This window comes from Mchenga conophoros, linkage group LG19, assembly GCF_057382185.1.
Source record: "Mchenga conophoros isolate Kocher_MC1m ecotype Shallow Benthic linkage group LG19, M_conophoros_male_GT1.1, whole genome shotgun sequence".
NCBI lineage: Eukaryota > Metazoa > Chordata > Actinopteri > Cichliformes > Cichlidae > Mchenga > Mchenga conophoros.
In genome coordinates this window covers 2,603,096-2,625,521 of record NC_140544.1, presented here as the reverse complement: position 1 = coordinate 2,625,521, position 22,426 = coordinate 2,603,096, and the positions used below count along the sequence as shown (strand labels likewise).

The window sequence follows — 22,426 nt, the reverse complement described above, 5'->3', positions numbered from 1 at the left end:
ATACTGTTTCGCCCGAAACAAAGTATATTCCCCAGCACGGAGATATTGAAGTCTATAAGATAAAGTCATAAATATGCATATCCGAGTCTCCTATCAAAAGTTAGACCTGTCTTCATGAAGTTGTAAACGCATTATTTCGCCAAGACAGTGCGTTTCTGACTATTACATGCATTTGAATGGAGTTCTCACACGAAACAAAGTATAGGTTTTCATTATGTGAATAACTTGAAAATCTTAGCTCACACAGCTGCAAAACCTGTTGGCCCAGCACGGGGATATTGAATATTATAAGATAAAGCCATGAATACGTATATCTGAATCTTCTATCAAAAGTTACAGCTATTTATATGAAGTTGTACAAAAACGCTTTATTTCGTCAATACAGTGCGTTTCTGACTATTACATGCATTTGAATGGGGAACTCGCCCGAAACAAAGGCCTGTGCTACTAGATGATACCATCCTCATTTCACCAGGGCCTGCGTTGGTGGCTCATGCCATCCAAATTTCAAGAGGGCTTGTGTTGATGGCTGATGCGATCCACAACACACAAGGGCCTGTGCTACTGGCTGAGGACATTTACATTTCACCAGGGCCTGTGCTCCCTGTGAGGCCATCTTCACCACACCAGGGCCTGTGCTACTGGCTGAGGCCAACTACATTTCACCAGGGTCTGTGCTACTGGCTGAGGCCAACTACATTTCACCAGGGCCTGTGCTACTGGCTGAGGCCAACTACATTTCACCAGGGCCTGTGCTACTGGCTGAGGCCAACTACATTTCACCAGGGTCTGTGCTACTCGTTGATGGCATGCACATTACACCAGGGCCTGTGCTGCTGACCAATATCATGCACATTTCACTAGGGACAGTATTGTTAGATGAGAAAATCCAAATTACACCAGGGCCTGTGCTACTGCCTGATGCCATCCACATTACACCAAAGCCACTGCTTCCTGTGAGGCCATCTTCACCACACCAGGGCCTGTACTGCTTTCTGAGGCCATGTAAATTTGACCAGAACCTGCGTTACTAGCTGATGTCATCCACATTACACCAGGGCCTTTGGTGCTGGCCAATACCATCCACATTTCATCAGGGCCAATGTTGTTGTTGGCTGAGGCCATCCAGATTACACCAGGGAGAGTGCTTCCTGTAAGGCAATCTTCACCAACCAAGGGCCTTTGATGTTGGCTGAGGCCATCCGCATTACACCAGGGACAGTTGTACAAAAACGCTTTATTTCGTCAAGACAGTGCGTTTCTGACTATTACATGCATTTTAATGGGGAACTCGCCCGAAACAAAGTATAGGTTTTCATTATGTGAATAACTTTAACATCTTAGCTCAAACAGCTTGGTGCTACCCGTGCTGCTGAACTTGGGGAGCCGCTACAACGAGTCTTCAATCTCAGTCTGCAACTGGGGAGAGTGCCCGCCCTATGGAAGACATCCTGCATCATCCCGGTCCCCAAAAGGAACCGGCCCAATGAGCTGAATGACTTCCGACCGGTGGCACTGACGTCACATCTTATGAAGACTCTAGAGCGGCTCTTCCTCAACCTCCTCTGACCACAGGTACAACATGCCCAGGACCCACTACAGTTTGCATACAAGGCGGGTGTCGGAGTGGAGGATGCCATCCTGTACCTCCTGCATAGAGCCCACTCACACCTGGATGGGGGAAAAGGCACGGTCAGGATCCTGTTTCTTGACTTTTCCAGTGCCTTTAACACCATCCGGCCCTGTATGCTTCAGGAAAAACTGAACAGGATGGAGGTGGACCCCCGCCTGGTGGCTTGGATCTCCGACTACCTCAACAAGGGCCATAGTACGTCAGGCTGAAGGACATCACGTCTGACACTGTGGTCAGCAGCACAGGAGCAACACAGGGAACCATGCTGTCCCCTCTTCTCTTCACCCTGTACACCTCTGACTTCTGCTACAACTCTGAATTATGCCACATTCAGAAGTTTGCAGATGACACAGCCATCATGGGGTGTATCTGGGACGATCATGAAGAGAAGTACAGAAGTCTGGTGAGGAACTTTGTCGCATGGAGTCACACAAACCACCTGCAACTCAACACCTCAAAGACTAAGGAACTGGTTGTGGACTTCGGGAGGTCCAGAGAAGGTCCACTGCCGGTTCAGATAGAGGGGGAGGAGGTGGAGGTGGTCAACAAGTACAAGTACCTCGGGCTGGTGGACAATAAACTGGACTGGTCATGCAACACAGAGCACCTGTATAAAAAAGCCCAAAGCCGACTATACTTCCTCAGGAGGCTGAGGTCTTTTAACATCTGCAGGAAGCTCCTGAGGATGTTTTACCAGTCGGTGGTTGCTGGAGTACTTTTCTATGCTGTGGTGTGCTGGGGGAGCAGCACAGCAAAGAAGGACTCATGCAGGCTAGAGAAACTGATCAGGAAGGCTAGCTCTGTGGTCGGCATGAAGCTGGACACTCTGGTGACAGTGGCAGAGAAAAGGACACTAAAAAAACTGCTAGACATTATGAACAATGCTGGGCATCCTCTGCACACGGCCATTAACAACCAGAAGAGTCTTTTCAGTGACAGGTTGCTTCTCCCCAAGACAAGAACTAACAGACTTAAAAACTCCTTTGTCCCACACGCCATCAAACTGTTTAACTCCTCTCTGGAGGGGAGAGGGAGGGGAAACAGGAGGACAAAGGAGGGGGGAACAACTAAGCTGTAGTGCCTCTTCACTTCACTGTGCAATACCTTTTGTGCAATACTTTTGTTAATAGTCAATGGTGCAATAGACCTCAATACTTGAAATGTGCAATTCACTTGTATTTTTATTTTTATTCCTATTTATTCTATTTATCCCCTTCATATATTTTATTTATATATGTCTCTGTATTTATATATGTGTGTGTGTGTGTGTGTGTGTGTGTGTGTGTGTGTGTGTGTGTGTGTGTGTGTATATATATATAAAAAAAACACCCAGCACGCCCCTGCGGGCGGTTTATCCTTCAAGCTCGGGTCCTCTACCAGAGGCCTGGGAGCTTGAGGGTCCTGCGCAGTATCTTAGCTGTTCCCAGGACTGCGCTCTTCTGGACAGAGATCTCCGATGTTGTTCCTGGGATCTGCTGGAGCCACTCGCCTAGCTTGGGAGTCACCGCACCTAGTGCTCCGATTACCACGGGGACCACCGTTACCTTCACCCTCCACATCCTCTCGAGCTCTTCTCTGAGCCCTTGGTATTTCTCCAGCTTCTCGTGTTCCTTCTTCCTGATATTGCTGTCATTCGGAACCGCTACATCGATCACTACGGCCATCTTCTTCTGTTTGTCTACCACCACTATGTCCGGTTGGTTAGCCACCACCATTTTGTCCGTCTGTATCTGGAAGTCCCACAGGATCTTAGCTCGGTCATTCTCCACCACCCTTGGGGGCATCTCCCATTTTGACCTCGGGACTTCCAGGTTATACTCGGCACAGATGTTTCTGTACACTATGCCGGCCACTTGGTTATGGCGTTCCATGTATGCCTTGCCTGCTAGCATCTTGCACCCTGCTGTTATGTGCTGGATTGTCTCTGGGGCATCTTTACACAGCCTGCACCTGGGGTCTTGCCTGGTGTGATAGACCCCAGCCTCTATGGATCTTGTGCTCAGAGCTTGTTCTTGTGCTGCCATGATTAGTGCCTCTGTGCTGTCTTTCAGTCCAGCTTTGTCCAGCCACTGGTAGGATTTCTGGATATCAGCCACCTCCTCTATCTGCCGGTGGTACATACCGTGCAGGGGCCTGTCCTTCCATGATGGTTCCTCGTCTCCCTCCTCTTTCTTGGGTTTCTGCTGCCTGAGGTATTCACTGAGCACTCGGTCAGTTGGGGCCATCTTCCTAATGTATTCTTGGATGTTCGTTGTCTCATCCTGGACTGTGGTGCTGACACTCACCAGTCCCCGGCCCCCTTCCTTCCGCTTAGCGTACAGCCTCAGGGTGCTGGATTTGGGGTGAAACCCTCCATGCATGGTAAGGAGCTTTCTTGTCTTTATGTCAGTGGCTTCTATCTCCTCCTTTGGCCAGCCTATTACCCCAGCAGGGTACCTGATCACGGGCAGGGCGTACGTGTTGATGGCCCGGATCTTGTTCTTACCATTCAGCTGACTCCTCAGGACTTGCCTGACCCTCTGCAGGTACTTGGTGGTTGCAGCTTTTCTAGCGGCCTCTTCATGGTTCCCATTCGCCTGTGGGATCCCCAAGTACTTGTAACTGTCCTCTATGTCTGCAATGTTGCCTTCTGGTAGTTCAATTCCCTCAGTTCTGACTACCTTCCCTCTCTTTGTTACCATCCGACTACACTTCTCCAGTCCGAACGACATTCCAATGTCATTGCTGTATAGCGTGGTAGTGTGGATCAGTGAATCGATGTCTCGTTCACTCTTGGCATACAGCTTGATGTCATCCATGTACAGGAGGTGGCTGACAACTGCTCCGTTCTGTAGTCGGTATCCGTAGCCAGTCTTGTTAATGATCTCACTGAGGGGGTTCAGGCCTATGCAGAACAGCAGTGGGGACAGAGCATCTCCTTGGTAGATCCCGCACTTGATGGTGACTTGTGCTATGGGCTTGGAGTTGGCCTCTAGTGTTGTACGCCACATCCCCATTGAGTTCCTGATGAAGGCTCTTAGGGTCCCATTGATCTTGTACAATTCTAGGCATTCCAGTATCCAGCTGTGGGGCATTGAGTCATAGGCCTTCTTGTAATCAATCCAGGCAGTGCACAGGTTGGTCAGTCTGGTCTTGCAGTCTCGGCTGATTGTTCTGTCTACCAGTAGCTGGTGTTTTGCGCCTCTGGTATTCTTGCCAATTCCTTTCTGTGTCCCGCTCATGTATTGACCCATGTGCCTGTTCATCTTAGCCGATATGATGCCTGACAGGAGCTTCCATGTAGTACTGAGGCAGGTTATTGGTCGGTAGTTGGAGGGGACCGGTCCCTTCTTGGGGTCCTTGGGGATCAGGACCGTCCGGCCTTCAGTTAGCCATTCCGGGTGTCTCTCGTTAACTAGCAGCTGGTTCATTTGTGCTGCCAGACGCTCGTGGAGTGCAGTCAGCTTCTTCAGCCAGTAGGCGTGAACCATGTCGGGCCCTGGTGCTGTCCAACTCTTCATACTGGAGACCCTTTCTTGGATATCTGCCACTGTGATGGTTACTGGACCCTGTTCAGGGAGGTCGCTGTGGTCAGCCCTCAGATCCTCTAGCCACTGAGCATTGCCGTTATGGGTTGCATCCTTCTCCCATATGCTCTTCCAGTATTGCTCCGTCTCCAGCCTTGGTGGTGCTGTTCTCTTATTGTTCCCTTGCCACTGAGAGTACACCTTTGCTATGGTAACCGGCTACGCGGGATCCAGGTTTCAAGCTTGGCCATGATCCTATTTTTCAGGTCAGTTCCTCTCGCACTCAACGATCCTTCTCCTATCGCACTTGGGGCTATGTACCCAATCTCGGGTGGGGGTGATGATATCTCCCCCCTGACCTGGCGTCCTGACTCCTCCTTGCCGTAGCATTTGTGTTGTACCTCGTCAATCTCTAGCTGTGAGAGCAGTCCCTTCTTTCGAATGTTGGAACACTGAGCTACTAGTTGTTTCGCCGTCATTGTGGATGTTGGGTATCGAAGAATCCATAGGTCCCTCATCCTATTCATGTAGCCCCTTCCGCCGGGGTTACTTACATAGTAGCATTCCAACAACGCCCTGTTTTCGTCTCTTGCCCACCGATGCCTTCTTGTCCCAGTAGCCCACTTTTCGTCAGGGTGCCCTGGTTCCTCAACACCTGACGCGGACCTTGTTGATCCGGGCGACGTCCGAGCCGGCATGCCTTCATATTTATCTGTCTCGCTCATGTCTGCGGTAGGCTTGCTTAGCATAGGGGGTCTAGCCTTAGGACCCTTACTGGATACAGACGCCCCAGGCAGGAATCGAACTTGCGATCCTCTATATATATATATATATATATATATATATATATATATATAATATTCTGTAACTGTAACTTCTGTCGGTGCTGTGCTTTTGGAAACCGAATTTCCCAGAGGAACCCACCCGACGGATTAATAAAGTTTTATCTTATCTTATCTTATCTTATTCCTTTATTTACTCTAAAATAATAACCAGCGATAATACGAAAATAAACTGGCCCAGTGTTAAATGATGTAATTACAAATTTTATTTTTTTATTTTATTTTTTTCAAATTGCAATATTTATCTACAGCGCGCCTTTAGCGACACGTCAACAGATCTTAAGCAAGGCGATTGGATGGTTTTTACTGCAATGCATCTTGGGAGTCGTAGTAAATGTATCTTTCAACTCACGGTCCTGCAGCGAATTTTTCGACTCGACACGAGGCAGATCCTACCTAAGTAAGTTGTGACAAACTGTGGGTTATTTGCATGTTCACTGAAATATTAATTTCAGTGATATTAAACTGATATTAAACTTGAAATGTTTTCACAGAGCAGTCTGTGTACCAAGAGAACTACTTCTGCAAAAGTTTATTAAATTTTTTTTTTGTGATGTATTCTCATGTGAAAGACACTTGCTTGGCCACACTTGCTTAGCAATTTATCTTTTCTGTAATCAATTCAGTTTTTTTTTAACCCTATTCACGTAATTAACTCAATATTAATGACTTTAATCTCGTAATTGATTTTTTTTCTAAATATGGTGTAATACTGCCTCGTAATACAAGTTATTTCTTTGGTCATAAATTATTTTTGTAATAATTTAACCAAAACCGACCTGAAATAATCACTACATGTTCCATTTTCATTTGCAGAAATGACAAAGCCAAAAACCAAACCATGCCCTTCCTGTCAGGCTCCAAGCACCTGCAACAGGAAGACATGCAGTGGATGCCTGGGCAGCCTGAACGTAAAGGAGGGATTGGAAAATAAAAAAACAAGAACAGTTTAAAAACAGTAACTGGGCTGCCTCTGTTAAAAAAAACAGAAATGCGAGCAGGGTGGTTAATTCAGCCCAGTTGTCAGTAAGTTTAAAAGTTCTGATGGTTGGTCTGCTAGACAATTCTTTATTAATCACAGTTGTCAATGTTTTCTTGTATATCATGAAGTAAGAAACTAACAAGACATGTATATACACATAAATTATTAATTTATAAAAGAGCATAAATAAAAAAAAGTTATTCACATCAGAATAACATCATCACACTAAAGACATCAAACTAGAAAAAACTTGTTAAAAACTTTTTATTTAAGCTACTTCTGATTTTTAATTTAATCGGCTATTAACTGAGAGACAAAACATTTTAAGATGGATTTTATCATACATTTACAGGTTTAGTCACCATAAATACTTTTTAACTATCTACAACAATAAAACAACAAAGATGTGAAACTTAAAGGTTTGTTATACATCAATTTTCTTACATGAAAGACTGGCTGCATGTTTTTCTTTGTTGTTCTTGCAGGTTTCAAAACTACATGCCCTGGGCTACCAGCCAATTCTGTTTCTTGGACAGTTTGACCGTAAGGGCCTTATAGTAGGGGACGTGATCACTCAGATCGAACCAGCGGAAGGTGCTGCACGTGACATCCTCATGAAGATGAGTCCATTATCTGTAACCAGGTGTCCTTATCAGGTAGCCTATCCTAGCTGTCTTTGGGTGATACTCATAGTACACCCTAGATAAGAAGGCAGATCACCACGGGGTACACAGAAACAAACAAGATGGTGAGGATGAGGATAGTTAACAGTCACCAGCTATTCTATTCTACTCTATTCTGTTCTATTATTCAGCCAAGGTTCAGACCAGTAACCTTCTTGTATGTCTGATCTTATTGTAAAGCACTTTGTGATTTTTATTAGAGATGGCACGATACCACTTTTTTATGTCCGATACCGATACCGATATCATAAATTTGGATATCTGCCGATACCGATATGAATCCGATATAGTGTTTTTTAATCAACAAAACTGTTTTTTAAATATCTTGCTGCATTTTGTATAAGTTCATACTCAAGTTTAAAACAACAACTACACTAAAGCTATTCTGTTATACCTGTATGCAAAAAAAAAAAATTTCATAGTTCAGCAATACTGATCAATCTAATAAACTTAAACCTACACCATCCTCCCTATTCTGGTATTTTAAAGAGTACTTAGCATAAATATTAAGCAACCTAACTAATAGGGTTCCAACTCCCAGCAACAACAAAAATAAATAAATAAAAAATAGGGAACCACCCCTCACGCTCCACCTCATGATGCTTAATCGACGTAATCAACCTTAATTTGATGCAGTGTGAAAAAAAAAATGCACAGAAATCAATTATTTTTCAAGAAATATTAAATAGATTCAACATCTTTCTTCAACAAAATTGCAGACTGCACAGATGGTACCTTCCCAAAGGAAAAAGTACTATAGCTTACTAGGGTGTGTGTATATATATATATATATATATTTATTAGACTTAATAGTTACTATATACAGTAATTGACTTCTATTCATTTTACATCAAATTAAAACTTTGGGTGTCAGATAATTATTTATTAAAAGCTAGACATTTTAAATGAGAATAAGAAAGAAAAGTATGTCTTTGTGCCCCCTTTTCCCTGTTAATGCCCTATCAGCCCCCCTGGCTAAACTTTGCTAGATCCGCCCCTGCACAGTTACCAGCCGTCAGCTACGTAGAAAAGATCCTCGAGTAGAAAGTAATATTAAATAAATTCTAACAACAGCTGATCAAGCTTAAACGTGCTGCTGTTGTTCAGCTGCTGGTTTCCTCTTTCTGGTGCAAAATGGGCCAAAAGCAAACTAGAGACACGGACTCGCGACAGAAAAGCCGATCAGCTGATCGTTAAGCAGTTTCATGATTGAAGTAGCAGCAGGAGAGGCAGTCGCTTGTTAAGCTTAACGCAGGAATGCTTTACAAACATTCAGAGATGGACTTACACACTTGCTTTACTTCTCTCGGGATAACTTTGTCGGAGATGAAATGCCGGGTTGCTAGCGAAGCTCCAAATGCTATCCAGACCACCGACAGGTCCCGCATGCCACAGCCGCTCTATCACGTGATGCATACTGCTCCGACGTGCTAACGTTCTGAGGTGAGTTACGGCGTGTTGCAAGTTTTGTGAGGTGCTTTCGTGATATTTAATGGATCGGATTACATTTTTTAGTTTTCTCCGATATCCGATCCAGTAATTTAGGTCAGTATCGGACCGATACCGATACGTAATATCGGATCGGTCCATCTCTAATTTTTATCTGTGAAATGTGCTATATAAATAAATTTTACTTACTTACTTACTTGCTGTGAGGTGACAGCTGCCCTACATGTCCTGTTGCTAACGTGAAAATAGTGTTATATATGCCTTATTACCTCCCCGTGTGTCGTTCACATCACCAAAGCTAGCCATACTGAACCTCTGGTGTTACCCACCTGAACAATTTTGTGTGTGTGTGTAGTATGGTCTTCACACTCATGTATATACAAATGTAATTTTAAAAATCTTCATGAAAACCAGACCTGATAATTCTCTTCGAGACTTTCTAGTATAACAAATGTTATATAATGTTACCAATATGAACACCAAGATTCTTATATAACTTATATACTTCTTAAGAGGTTACCTGATTACCTCCCTGAGGTAGTTAGCATCATCATTGTACAAAACTCTTAAGTCACAGTACTAGTTTGAAGTGTCAAATGTTATGCACTACAAAGTAGAGCTGGGCGATAGAACGATAACATATGTATTGCGATATAACTTTTTCTCGATAGAAAAATTAAACTATTGCGATAGACCTTGCCGCTCGTCTCCTCTTAAAAAAAGAAAAAAAAGAAAAACAGAACAGCCAATCCAAATTAAGTAGCACAGAGCCGAACCAATCACAGCCGCAGCGTCACGTCACGTGACTTGTTACGTACAGCACAAGTGCCAAGCCGCACATGTGTATTTGTTTGGGAAGCAGCCACCCACCGTACCGCCCGGGTAATGGAGGAAATGAGTGTGCCGACTAGAAAAGTCAACCGAGCGTGACCGAAGGTTACCGAAGAGAAAACAGATGATGGTTCCAATGCCGGAGAGATTGTCGAACGGAAGAGCCATAGAAGTTCCGTAGTGTGAAGGTATTTCGGCTATTTCAACTCTGACAAAAAACAGAGTAGCGTTCACTGTAAATTGTGCCGAAAGCAAGTCTGGAAATACAATAGACTGGTGCATGCGCTACGTCCACACGTACAGGTATTTTTGAAAACGCAGATTTTTCTATGCATTTGCACCTTTTGTCCACATGTAAACGGCGTTTTTGGTCACTGAAAACTGAGATTTTTAAAAACTCCGGCCAGGGTGGATATTTTTGAAAACTCCGTTTTTGCATTTACGTGTGGACTAGAAAAACTGAGAAAACACAGCGTCAAAGGTGTGCGCATTTTTTTACGTCACGCTGTGTGCCACGTTATTGTTTCGGTGAAATGAATTTCTACAATACTGTTACTGTTAATTCTACTCTCTGCAGTGTTTAAATGCTTACATATACACAAAGTTACTATCCGTCCACACATACGACTCGGTTCTGCTTCTATGCCCCAGCTTTGTTTACTTTTTCCCACCGAGGCTTCTAGACTTCTGATTGGCCAACATTTCTGCATGGTTAGGAATCTAGCTCCACCTGCTGCTTTGGCATGTTCATAGCAGCGTTTTCCTTCATTTCTGCCTTTATGTGTGGACGGAAAATCTCCGTTTTCAAAAATACCCGTGTACGTGTGGACGTAGCCTCAGTCTCTGACTGGAAGCGCTAATTCGTCATTCGGCTTTTGTCAGACTAAAGTAACTGTTAAAACTGTTTGAAAAGCTAAGCTATACAACAAGGAGAGATTGAGAATTTCCTTTTAGTTCTCAGTTTATTTGATATTGACAAAAGTTAGTCAGTTTTGTCTGTTCTTCTGTAAAACAAACTAAGATTTATTTTTAGAATTATTATTTTGTTTCTAAGTGGAATTGACAATTTAGTCTGTTTCGTTTGTTCTATTTTGAAACTTAAACGCTTTAGCGGCTGCCTTTTGTGTAGTTTGCAATATTTGCCTTTATTTATCTGAAAAAGTCTCATGTTCCTTAAGTACATCTACCCTGTTGAACTTATTATGGGAAATAAATATTTAAATAAAAACAAGCTGCTGATTATTTAAAATTTTACTTGTGAGCAACGGCACATTTAAATCTTACAAATATAGTTATTTGGCTTATATCGTGATATATATCGTTATCGCCTGAAATGAAAAAAACATATCGTGATATGAAAAAATCTTATATCGCCCAGCTCTACTACAAAGTCAGGAAAGTAGTGTCAAAAAGTCATTAGCTATCTGGATTTATAGTCACACTCATTAATTTATTAATGTACAATGTAGAAAAGCACTACAGATGTCACACTACCCTAGAGGGCACTTGTACTGAATGATTTGGGTCAGTGAGTGTGTGAGATGACTTATTTGATGCCAATATTTAAAAGTTGTAACTTTAGTAAAAACTTAACTGAAAACATGCAAATCACTACTTATTATGTGTACTGTACATTTATTTCAACCCATTTTAATGAATGTTTAATATTTAACATTTTTCAGCTTCACCTCCTGCTAAAAGTTCTACACTAGCAGCTGGACCATCCTCTGCTGACAGTGTCGATGCTGGATCAGTCCCAGACCCAGAGGCTCTAAACGAGGAATTTATTCTTCAGGCACAACAATAAAACAGGCATCTGTAACCAGAACAGTTACAGATGCCTGTTGCCACCAAGGTGTTACTGCGCCAAGACCAAATCCTCCTCTACCCTGTTGGACGTGACCACATCACAGTGCCGAAGAGCGGATTTCGCCTGTAGCACAGATGTGGCTGTGGTCCACCTCCTCCCCGTTGCTAGGGTGGGAGCAGTGCCTCTCACTATGGGGTCCCGGGAGTCCGTGAGTGACATCTCAAGCCTTACTTTTGCACATTTAATCTCCTCAACCAGGCTAGGGATAGGCAATGACAGTATCCCGTCGCTGTAGAGTCCAACGCTGCTGAGGCATTTGGGAAGTCCGAGCCACTTCTTAATGTAGGAGCTCACTAGCCTCTCTAGTTGATTGGCATGATTGAGTGAGACCTCGTACATTGTCAGCGGCCACAGTAGTCTGGGTAATAACCCAAACTGGAAGCACCAGAGCTTCAGTTTCCCTGGGAGTGCAGTGTTGTTAATCTGCTTGAGGTCATCAGCCAAGATCTGCCTTAGTTGTTCTAGTTGCCACGTATCATTATACCACCATCCCAGGCTCTTTATGGGCTTCTCTAAGACTGCTGGAATTGGTTCTCCACTGATATAGAATTGCTAGGCTGTCAGTTTTCCTTTTATGATGGAGATACTGCAAGATTTACTTGGCTTAAACTCCATTTTTGCCCATTCTATGTTTTCCTGGAGCTTCTGTAGCAATCGCCTAGTACATGGTTTTGTTGTTGTAATGATGGTCATGTCATCCATGTAGGCCCTAATGGGTAGAAGACGAAGGCCACTCTTGAGTCTCTCACATCCCACTACCCACTGGGATACCTGCATAACCAACTCCATTGCCATGATAAATGCCAGAGGGGAAATTGTGCAGTCTGCCATAACTCCAATTTCCAGGTGCTGCCAAGGAAATTGGAGTTATTAGTTATTATTAGTTATTAGTGATGTGTGAATGATGAGCAATACCTTTGTAGAAAGGCAATTTATAAAGTTCGTCCATTTACTAGTATAAAGGGCAGATCTGCCAGATGCAATGTGGTACGTGCTGACCAACCCACTCAATATGCTGTCTACGTCTGAATATAGGTTTGAAACCTTATACCTTAAATTCCCCACCCCAAATAAAAAATAAAACTTCGTTTACGCCCATGGAGCTTAACCTAAACCTAAATCCTTGACTTTAATCCCACGATTTTTAACAGCTTCTGAGCTTTCTTAATATTATTATACATTTTAGTGGGGAACGCTGCCTTGTTTATTGTTGTGTCATGGAGCCTTATGCAAACTGCAAGAAAACAGAGGCAACTGTTGCTACTTTTTTTCCATCTTGTTCTGTGTGTGTAAGGTTCTTCAATGAAAACAGCTGCAGAGTAACTTGAAAGCTCTACTTTGGAGCTTGGAAGCCTGACACCGGACCAGCATGGAACAATGGAACTGTGAGAAGAGCTTGATGATTGGACTTTTCAACAACCCCAATCATGGTGCAAAGAAAGAACACAGATGTCATGAACAGCATGGAGTAGAGTGAGTGTTTAAAAAAACAAACACAAAAACAACACAAAAACAAAACATGTGATCACCTTTGGTAAGCCTGCTTAAATTCTCATATTCATGGGATGCAACAGTGTTATAAGAGTTTCTGAAATTAAGATTTCCATATCCTTTGGCCATGGTACTCAGAAGTTTACATTAGTTTGGACAATCTAGGACTGGAAAAATGAGTAAGACAAACACCTAGACCAGTAGTTTTCCCTGTCCTTCTCCACAGAATTTGTATATCTAATCCTAACCTGGAGATTCTACTGACTAAACCAAATCCCAGCGTTATTCCACTTTTGACAACTAGGGTATTCAAAGCACAGGGAATAAATCAGGATTGGACCCTAAATTTAGCTGATTTTAATGAATGTAAATTAAAATGTAGTGCTTGTGTTGCCATCTTAGGTTATCCTGGTGACTGTGCAGTTAGCTATATGGGAGTAGGGAGCAGACATGATTAATGGGGAGTCACGGATTACACTACACTTGTGGTTGGCTTTCTATTTGATTTATTCAAAGCAGTTAAGACAATATAAAGTCAAACTATAAAATCATTTACAATCACATCAAACAAAGTTCCAGGATTCAGTGCCATATGATATATTTTTTTCCTCCACATACACTGTATATAAAAAGATGGAGATGGAGGAAACCACCAAGACATTAAGTATTATTTCCGAGAAGCGTGGTGTGTTGAAACTTAGCTGTTTTGAAAACAGATGCAACAAATGAGGGGTGGAGCCCATTGAGGGAACTGAGGGATGCTCCTATGGTAGTGACAAGCCAACTACACGGCTAACACCAAATACTAATATGGTCATTTGATTCTAACACCAGGCTATAAGGCACATCCTGTACAAGTGTGATGGATTCTGATGTGCTACAAACACACGATTCACTACAAGTTATGCCCCAAAACAATTCCAGCCTTATCTTGAAGTCTTGGCATCTCTTCAAAGAAAGGTCTTAAACCAGTGTTTTGTTGGCTGTGAGCTGTAGAAAGACATTAATTTCTGTTCAGGACTGAGGTTTGATATGACAGGATCATTCCAACAAAAAAAAACACAGTGATGCATAATTACATGGTAATTAAATACTATAACCCATTTCTGTCAATACATCGCCCAAAATTTTACACACAACATTATTATGCTTGAAGCTATCGGCTGTAAAGTACTAATCAAGTCCATAAATGAATCAGGACATTCAGCATAGTGTAAATCATGATTTAAAGTTAATTCATCACTCAGCCACCAAAGCAAAGTTATCAAACTGGGCCAGTTCAAATGAGCGTGTTCCTATGGCAGCCCAGCCAGCCTTTGGGGTCAGTATCACAGCATTCTTCCACAGAGGGTATCCATTCAGTGACCCTGATGCATACTGTCCCTACAGTAAAGAGAAAAACATCTTTACATTTTCAAATCCGCGCAAAAAGATAGACTTTTCATAGGTTAATTCGTAAATTAATGTGGCTGTGACAAGACAGGCATATTGCTGAAATGTTCAGTTACAGTGTGTCAACACAATAACCTACACCAGAAAGGACTGTTCCTGCACAGCTACCAGCAAGCAGGACTGATTACTGCCCCAGTTAACTGTGTCGTCAAGGTTATAATCCTTCCCTTTTATTTTGTCTTCATATATGATCACAAACTGTTTACCTTGCCTTTTTTCAGAACAACCTCAAGTGTGACGTCTGTTATTTCTTGATTTTGACATACTGTATTAACACACCTACAAATCTACAAATCACCTAAAAAACAAACAAACCTCCATATAAAATCCAAGTAGGAAAAAGGCAGATTTTTTGCTCTGTCTTGCTAATACATCATCTTAAATCTCTCATGTGATTTAGATGCTGACTCAAAATACTATTGATAATGAGAGTAGCTAATCTGAGTTGATCTAATCTCCACGTCCTAACATGGTTTATTGGATTACAAACTCCTTTAATCATCATAACAGTGGAAGAAGTGAGAGTATAAAGAAACATTAGAAATAGTAAAAAGTGTCTACTTACTTTTACAGTGAGTGACAAGGTGTACCAGCTATGTACCTCAGTACCAGACTGTCCCTCTGCAAGTACAGTCTCGCCAACTGTTGACAAAAGAACAGTGATGAGAGGCACAGAAACAACAAACTGTCCAACTATGGAAATTATGGAGAAACTGTCTACGAAATAAAAGACTATAAGTGATGATTTTGGTTTTCAGTTTGGAGTTAAGTGTGATGAACCAATTCAATTCTATTTTATTTATACAGTGCCAAATCTTAACAGCAGTGGCCTCAAGTTTCTTTGTCAGTACTGTCAGTACTCTTGCTGCAGGATTTTGGATCATCTGAAGGCTTTTCGGGGAGTTTTTAGGACATCCTGATAATAATGAATTACAGCATAGTATGCCTTCTAATGACACTTCCTAAAGAAAGCAGGCATAATGTACATACAATTAGCCTAAGCATAGAGCCCTGTGGAACTCCATAATTAACCTTACTGTATGAAGACGACGACTCCTTAACAGGAAAAATTGGAGTCTACAGGGAGTGCAGAATTATTAGGCAAATGAGTATTTTGTCCACATCATCCTCTTCATGCATGTTGTCTTACTCCAAGCTGTATAGGCTCGAAAGCCTGCTACCAATTAAGCATATTAGGTGATGTGCATCTCTGTAATGAGAAGGGGTGTGGTCTAATGACATCAACACCCTATATCAGGTGTGCATAATTATTAGGCAACGTCCTTTCCTTTGGCAAAATGGGTCAAAAGAAGGACTTGACAGGCTCAGAAAAGTCAAAAATAGTGAGATATCTTGCAGAGGGATGCAGCAGTCTCAAAATTGCAAAGCTTCTGAAGCGTGATCATTGAACAATCAAGCGTTTCATTCAAAATAGTCACCAGGGTCTCAAGAAGCGTGTGGAAAAACCAAGGCGCAAAATAACTGCCCATGAACTGAGAAAAGTCAAGCGCGCAGCTGCCAAGATGCCACTTGCCACCAGTTTGGCCATATTTCAGAGCTGCAACATCACTGGAGTGCCCAAAAGCACAAGGTGTGCAATACTCAGAGACATGGCCAAGGTAAGAAAGGCTGAAAGACGACCACCACTGAACAAGACACACAAGCTGAAACGTCAAGACTGGGCCAAGAAATATCTCAAGACTGGTTTTTCTAAGGTTTTATAGACTGATGAAATGAGAGTGAGTCTTGATGGGCCAGATGGATGGGCCCGTGGCTGGATTGGTAAAGGGCAGAGAGCTCTAGCAAGACGCCAGCAAGGTGGAGGTGGAGTACTGGTTTGGGCTGGTATCATCATAGATGAGCTTGTGGGGCCCCCACACTCCCTAGCAGATCATTACATGGAGAAACCTTTGGAATGCAAGCATGCTGATCCACACAGGTATGCACACATGGGTATTCACAGACACGGACTAAAGCTTTCTTGGCTGCTGCCTCAAAGCACACTGTGCGCTGTCTATCTTGCGTGCTGCACAATATCGTTTATTATTTAGTAAATATTGATATCTATGACTAGCTAGTTTATTGTGATGGTGCTTTGTTTTCTCTATTATTATGTTGCTCTTTGTTGTTTGCTGTCTCCTCTGTTTGTTTTTTTTGTTTGTTTGTTTTTTTTTTTTTTTCTCCATACAGGTGACCCAGGAGTTCTTTTTTTTTTTCTCTCTCTTCCCCCCCCTTCTCACCGTCTCTTCTCCTCTTTGGTTTTCTTTCTTTCTCTCCCCCTCTCTCTCTCATTCATTCCCCCTGTCCTATTTATTAAAAAAAAAAAAAAAAAAAAAAAAAAAAAAAAAGACAAAGGATGAACTGAAGCTCTGCCATCACGTAATGTCGCATACTGCTGTTTCTGATGTCATTTAAAAAAAAAAAAAAAAAAAAAAAAAAAAAAAAAGATGAGCTTGTGGGGCCTTTTCGGGTTAAGGATGGAGTCGAGCTCAATTCCCAGTCCTACTGCCAGTTTCTGGAAGACACCTTCTTCAAGCAGTGGTACAGGAAGAAGTCTGCATCCTTCAAGAAAAACATGATTTTCATGCAGGACAATGCTCCATCACACGCGTCCAAGTACTCCACAGCGTGGCTGGCAAGAAAGGGTATAAAAGAAGAAAAACTAATGACATGGCCTCCTTGTTCACCTGATCTGAACCCCATTGAGAACCTGTGGTCCATCATCAAATGTGAGATTTACAAGGAGGGAAAACAGTACACCTCTCTGAACAGTGTCTGGGAGGCTGTGGTTGCTGCTGCACGCAATGTTGATGGTGAACAGATCAAAACACTGACAGAATCCATGGATGGCAGGCTTTTGAGTGTCCTTGCAAAGAAAGGTGGCTATATTGGTCGCTGATTTGTTTTTGTTTTGTTTTTGAATGTCAGAAATGTATATTTGTGAATGTGGAGATGTTATATTGGTTTCACTGGTAAAAAGAAATAATTGAAATAGGTATATATTTGTTTTTTGTTAAGTTGCCTAATAATTATGCACAGTAATCGTCACCTGCACACACAGATATCCCCCTGAAATAGCTAAAAATAAAAACAAACTAAAAACTACTTCCAAAAACATTCAGCTTTGATATTAATGAGTTTTTTGGGTTCATTGAGAACATGGTTGTTGTTCAAAAATAAAATTATTCCTCAAAAATACAACTTGCCTAATAATTCTGCACTCCCTGTATTAGATGAATGTAATTCAAACCACTGCAGTGCAGTCAGCCATGGAGCTACTCCAGCGCTCGATTAATAAACAGCTAACAACGCACCCGGACTGCGCTGTGACCATGGCAGGAGATTTTAACCATGCAAACCTGAAATCTGTCCTGCCTGGATTCTTTAAAAACTTGAGCTTCCCAACAAGCGAAAACAACACACTTGACCAGGTCTACACCAACATCCCAGATGCTTACAAAGCCACCCCACTGCCTCATCTTGGACTCTCAGACCATCTCTCTCTGTCCCTGATCCCTCCCTTTAAACCTCTAATTCAAAGACAAAAACCATCTGTAAAAACAGTACGAGAGTAGACCATGGAAGCCACCACGGCCCTACAAAACTGTTTTGATAACATGAATTGGAGTGCATTTGCAGAAGGATCAGACTTGGGGGGCCACACATCTGCTGTACTCTCATTCATCAACTTCTGTAGCGAGAGTGTAACAACAACAAAGACTGTTAAAGTGTTCCCGAACCAGAAGCCATGGCTCAACAGTGAGGTGCGAGCCCTACTAAGAGCATGGGACAGTGCCTTCAAATCAGGAGACCAACAAAGAGGCACGCCAATCTCTGCTTAAACGCATAAAAGAAGCCAAGCGGAAATACAAACAGTGCATCAAGGAACACTTTAACACAAACAATTCCAGAAACATGTGGCAGGGGATCAAGACACTCACTGGCTACAAGGACAGTCGCACACAAACTCCCCGGACATCACCTTACCTGACACCCTAAACCAGTTTTTTGCCCGCTTTGACCAACAAAACAGGGACACCAACACCCATCCTGCTGTTTCAGAGAGGGACGACATGCTTTAACTGCTCTAATAGAATATTATGGGCAATAGTGATGTGTCGTTCGCGAACGAAATGGCTCTTAGAGTCGACTCTTTGAAGTGAACGACGCGAGCCGGCTCCTTATCGCGAGCCGTGGGGTTGTTTTTCTTTCTCTCACCCTCTCTCTCTCTCGCACCTTTTTTCCGCTTCACTCCGCATGCGAGGCTTGTACTTTGTGCTGGGAAGAGGGGGGAGGGGCGGTAGTTACACTTGCAGTAGCACAGGAACAGAGCGGGAGAGAAAGAGAGCCAGGGACAATAACGTCACATTAGAAAGGTATAGTAATCATCCACAACTATTTTCAGTTGCGGATGATAACGGATTCAGAAAGCTTATTCATGCAGGCCCATATGACAGAATATGCAAGCTCTTTTTGTTTTTATATTTTAATTTATATTTAATTGTGTTGTGGTTTGCAGTGTTTTGTGTTGTTTCACTTTAAAATTGTTTAAAAGGAAAAAGCTGAAAATTTAAATTGTTAAAAGTTTAAAATGTAAATAGTTGGTTTTTGTATTATATGATTTCAAAGGAGCTTGCAAAGAAAAGCGTCTGGACTTCTTTAAGTTGCTTGAAGACGTTTCACCTCTCATCCGAGAAGCTTCTTCAGTTCTAAGGTCAAATGGTGGAGAGTCCCAGATATAAACCTAGTGGGAGTAACCCCCCACAGAGGGACAAAAGGACCCCCTGATGATTCTCTATTCGCCTGAGCCAAGGTGTGAAACTGGGTGTGGGTCCCAATCAGCCAGAGTTTCGGGTGAGTTCATTGTGAAACCTGGCCCCACCTTATCATGCGAATTCCTGAGGTCAGATGGCCCAGGATGTGAGTGGGCGTTAAGGCGTCTGGGAAGGGATCTCAAAACTGGATTATAGATGGCAGAGAGTTGGTGTCGTAAACCCCCGCCTTTGTTCAAAGATGGTCGCTCACAGTGGACATAGATGGCTTCTTTCACTCCTCTTTCAAACCATCTGTCCTCTCTGTCCAAAATGTGAACATTGGCATCCTCGAAAGAGTGTCCTTTATCCTTAAGATGCAGAGGGACTGCTGAGTCTTGTCCTGTGGAGGTGGCTCTTCTGTGTTGTGCCATGCGCTTGTGAAGTGGCTGTTTGGTCTCTCCAATGTAGAGGTCTGAGCATTCCTCGCTGCACTGTACAGCATACACCACATTGTTAAGTTTGTGTTTTGGCGTTTTGTCTCCACCATTTGACCTTAGAACTGAAGAAGCTTCTCGGATGAGAGGTGAAACGTCTTCAAGCAACTTAAAGAAGTCCAGACGCTTTTCTTTGCAAGCTCCTTTGACTACGATGACCTGGATGACTGAGAACCTTCACAGACATATTACAGTGGGGCAAAAAAGTATTTAGTCAGCCACCGATTGTGCAAGTTCCCCCACCTAAAATGATGACAGAGGTCAGTAATTTGCACCAGAGGTACACTTCAACTGTGAGAGACAGAATGTGAAAAAAAAAAATCCATGAATTCACATGGTAGGATTTGTAAAGAATTTATTCGTAAATTAGGGTGGAAAATAAGTATTTGGTCACCTCAAACAAGGAAAATCTCTGGCTCTCACAGACCTGTAACGTCGTCTGTAAGAAGCTTTTCTGTCCCCCACTCGTTACCTGTATGAATGGCACCTGTTTGAACTCATCATCTGTATAAAAGACACCTGTCCACAGCCTCAAACAGTCAGACTCCAAACTTCGCCATGGCCAAGACCAAAGAGCTTTCGAAGGACACCAGGAAAAGTATTGTAGACCTGCACCAGACTGGGAAGAGTGAATCTACAATAGGCAAGCAGCTTGGTGTGAAAAAATCAACTGTGGGAGCAATCGTCAGAAAATGGAAGACATACAAGACCACTGATAATCTCCCTCGATCTGGGGCTCCACGCAAGATCTCATCCCGTGGGGTCAAAATGATCATGAGAACGGTGAGCAAAGATCCCAGAACCACACAGGGGAACCTGGTGAATGACCTGCAGAGAGCTGGGACCAAAGTAACAAAGGTCACCATCAGTAACACACTACAACGGCAGGGAATCAAATCCCGCAGTGCCAGACGTGTACCGCTGCTGAAGCCAGTGCATGTCCAGGCCCGTCTGAAGTTTGCCAGAGAGCACATGGATGATACAGCAGAGGATTGGGAGAATGTCATGTGGTCAGATGAAACCAAAGTAGAACTTTTTTGGTATAAACTCAACTCGTCGTGTTTGGAGGAAGAAGAATACTGAGTTGCATCCCAAGAACACCATACCTACTGTGAAGCATGGGGGTGGAAACATCATGCTATGGGGCTGTTTTTCTGCCAAGGGGACAGGAAGACTGATCCGTGTTAAGGACAGAATGAATGGGGCCATGTATCGTGAGATTTTGAGCCAAAACCTCCTTCCATCAGTGAGAACTTTGAAGATGAAACGAGGCTGGGTCTTCCAACATGACAATGATCCAAAACACACCGCCCAGGCAACAAAGGAGTGGCTCTGTAAAAAGAAGCATTTGAAAGTCCTGGAGTGGCCTAGCCAGTCTCCAGACCTCAACCCCATAGAAAATCTGTGGCGGGAGTTGAAAGACCGTGTTGCTCGGCGACAGCCCCAAAACATCACTGCTCTCGAGAAGATCTGCATGGAGGAATGGGCCAAAATACCAGCTACTGTGTGTGCAAACCTGGTAAAGACCTATAGTAAACGTTTGACCTCTGTTATTGCCAACAAAGGTTATGTTACAAAGTATTGAGTTGTATTTTTCTTATTGACCAAATACTTATTTTCCACCCTGATTTACGAATAAATTCTTTACAAATCCTACCATGTGGATTCATGGATTTTTTTTTCACATTCTGTCTCTCACAGTTGAAGTGTACCTCTGGTGCAAATTACTGACCTCTGTCATCATTTTAGGTGGGGGAACTTGCACAATCGGTGGCTGACTAAATACTTTTTTGCCCCACTGTATATGATTTATTTATTACATTTTATGTGGAGTGAATAAATAAAGTATATTTATGGTGGCCCTTAGAGACAAAGCACGTACAAACTCCAAAACATGTAAAAATTCCAAAACACATAAAAACCCAGAAGCATGTACAAACTCAGAATCACGTACAAACTCCAAAACACGTAAAAACCCAGAAGCATGTACAAACTCTGAAGCACATACAAAAGACAACAGAAGTGCTCCAGGATGCTAGGGCGCAGTGTTGAGCTTTTGTTACCTAGTGGCTACACAAGCCAGGAAGTATCAACAATCGGATTTGGTGTGTGGTAGTAAGTCAAGTCAAGTCAAGTTGGCTTTATTGTCACTTCAACCATATACAGTTAGTACACAGTGAAGCGAAACAACGTTCCTCCAGGACCAAGGTGCTACATGCAACATAAATTTACAACATAAATTAACAGAAAACACTAAACTAGCTAACTAAGAGGCCTAGTTAGCTGGCTAGCAGAGACAAGACAGACTGACCTAACATAGACTAACAAAGACTTCACGCCCCAAGGACCTCAACAGCTACAGGCCGGTGGCTCTGACATCCCACCTGATGAAGACCCTGGAGCGGTTGGTCCTGGCTCAGCTTCGGCGCCTAACAAGCT

At 42.9% G+C, this 22,426-nt stretch overlaps 1 protein-coding gene across 2 annotated transcripts in view; it reads right to left on the bottom strand.

The window, feature by feature from the left end:
• Nucleotides 1-13,776: 13,776 nt before the first annotated feature.
• The window catches only part of galcb (galactosylceramidase b), a 51,959-nt gene continuing 43,309 nt past the window's right edge, over nucleotides 13,777-22,426 (bottom strand). For both annotated transcript variants that reach the window (XM_085256311.1, XM_085256310.1), the window contains exons 16-17: nucleotides 15,305-15,381; nucleotides 13,777-14,670 (exon numbers count right to left, since the gene is read on the bottom strand). In XM_085256311.1, coding sequence (XP_085112437.1) covers nucleotides 14,527-14,670; nucleotides 15,305-15,381 — 221 coding nt within the window. In that variant the 3' untranslated portion in view covers nucleotides 13,777-14,526. The remainder of the gene's footprint in view (nucleotides 14,671-15,304; nucleotides 15,382-22,426) is intronic.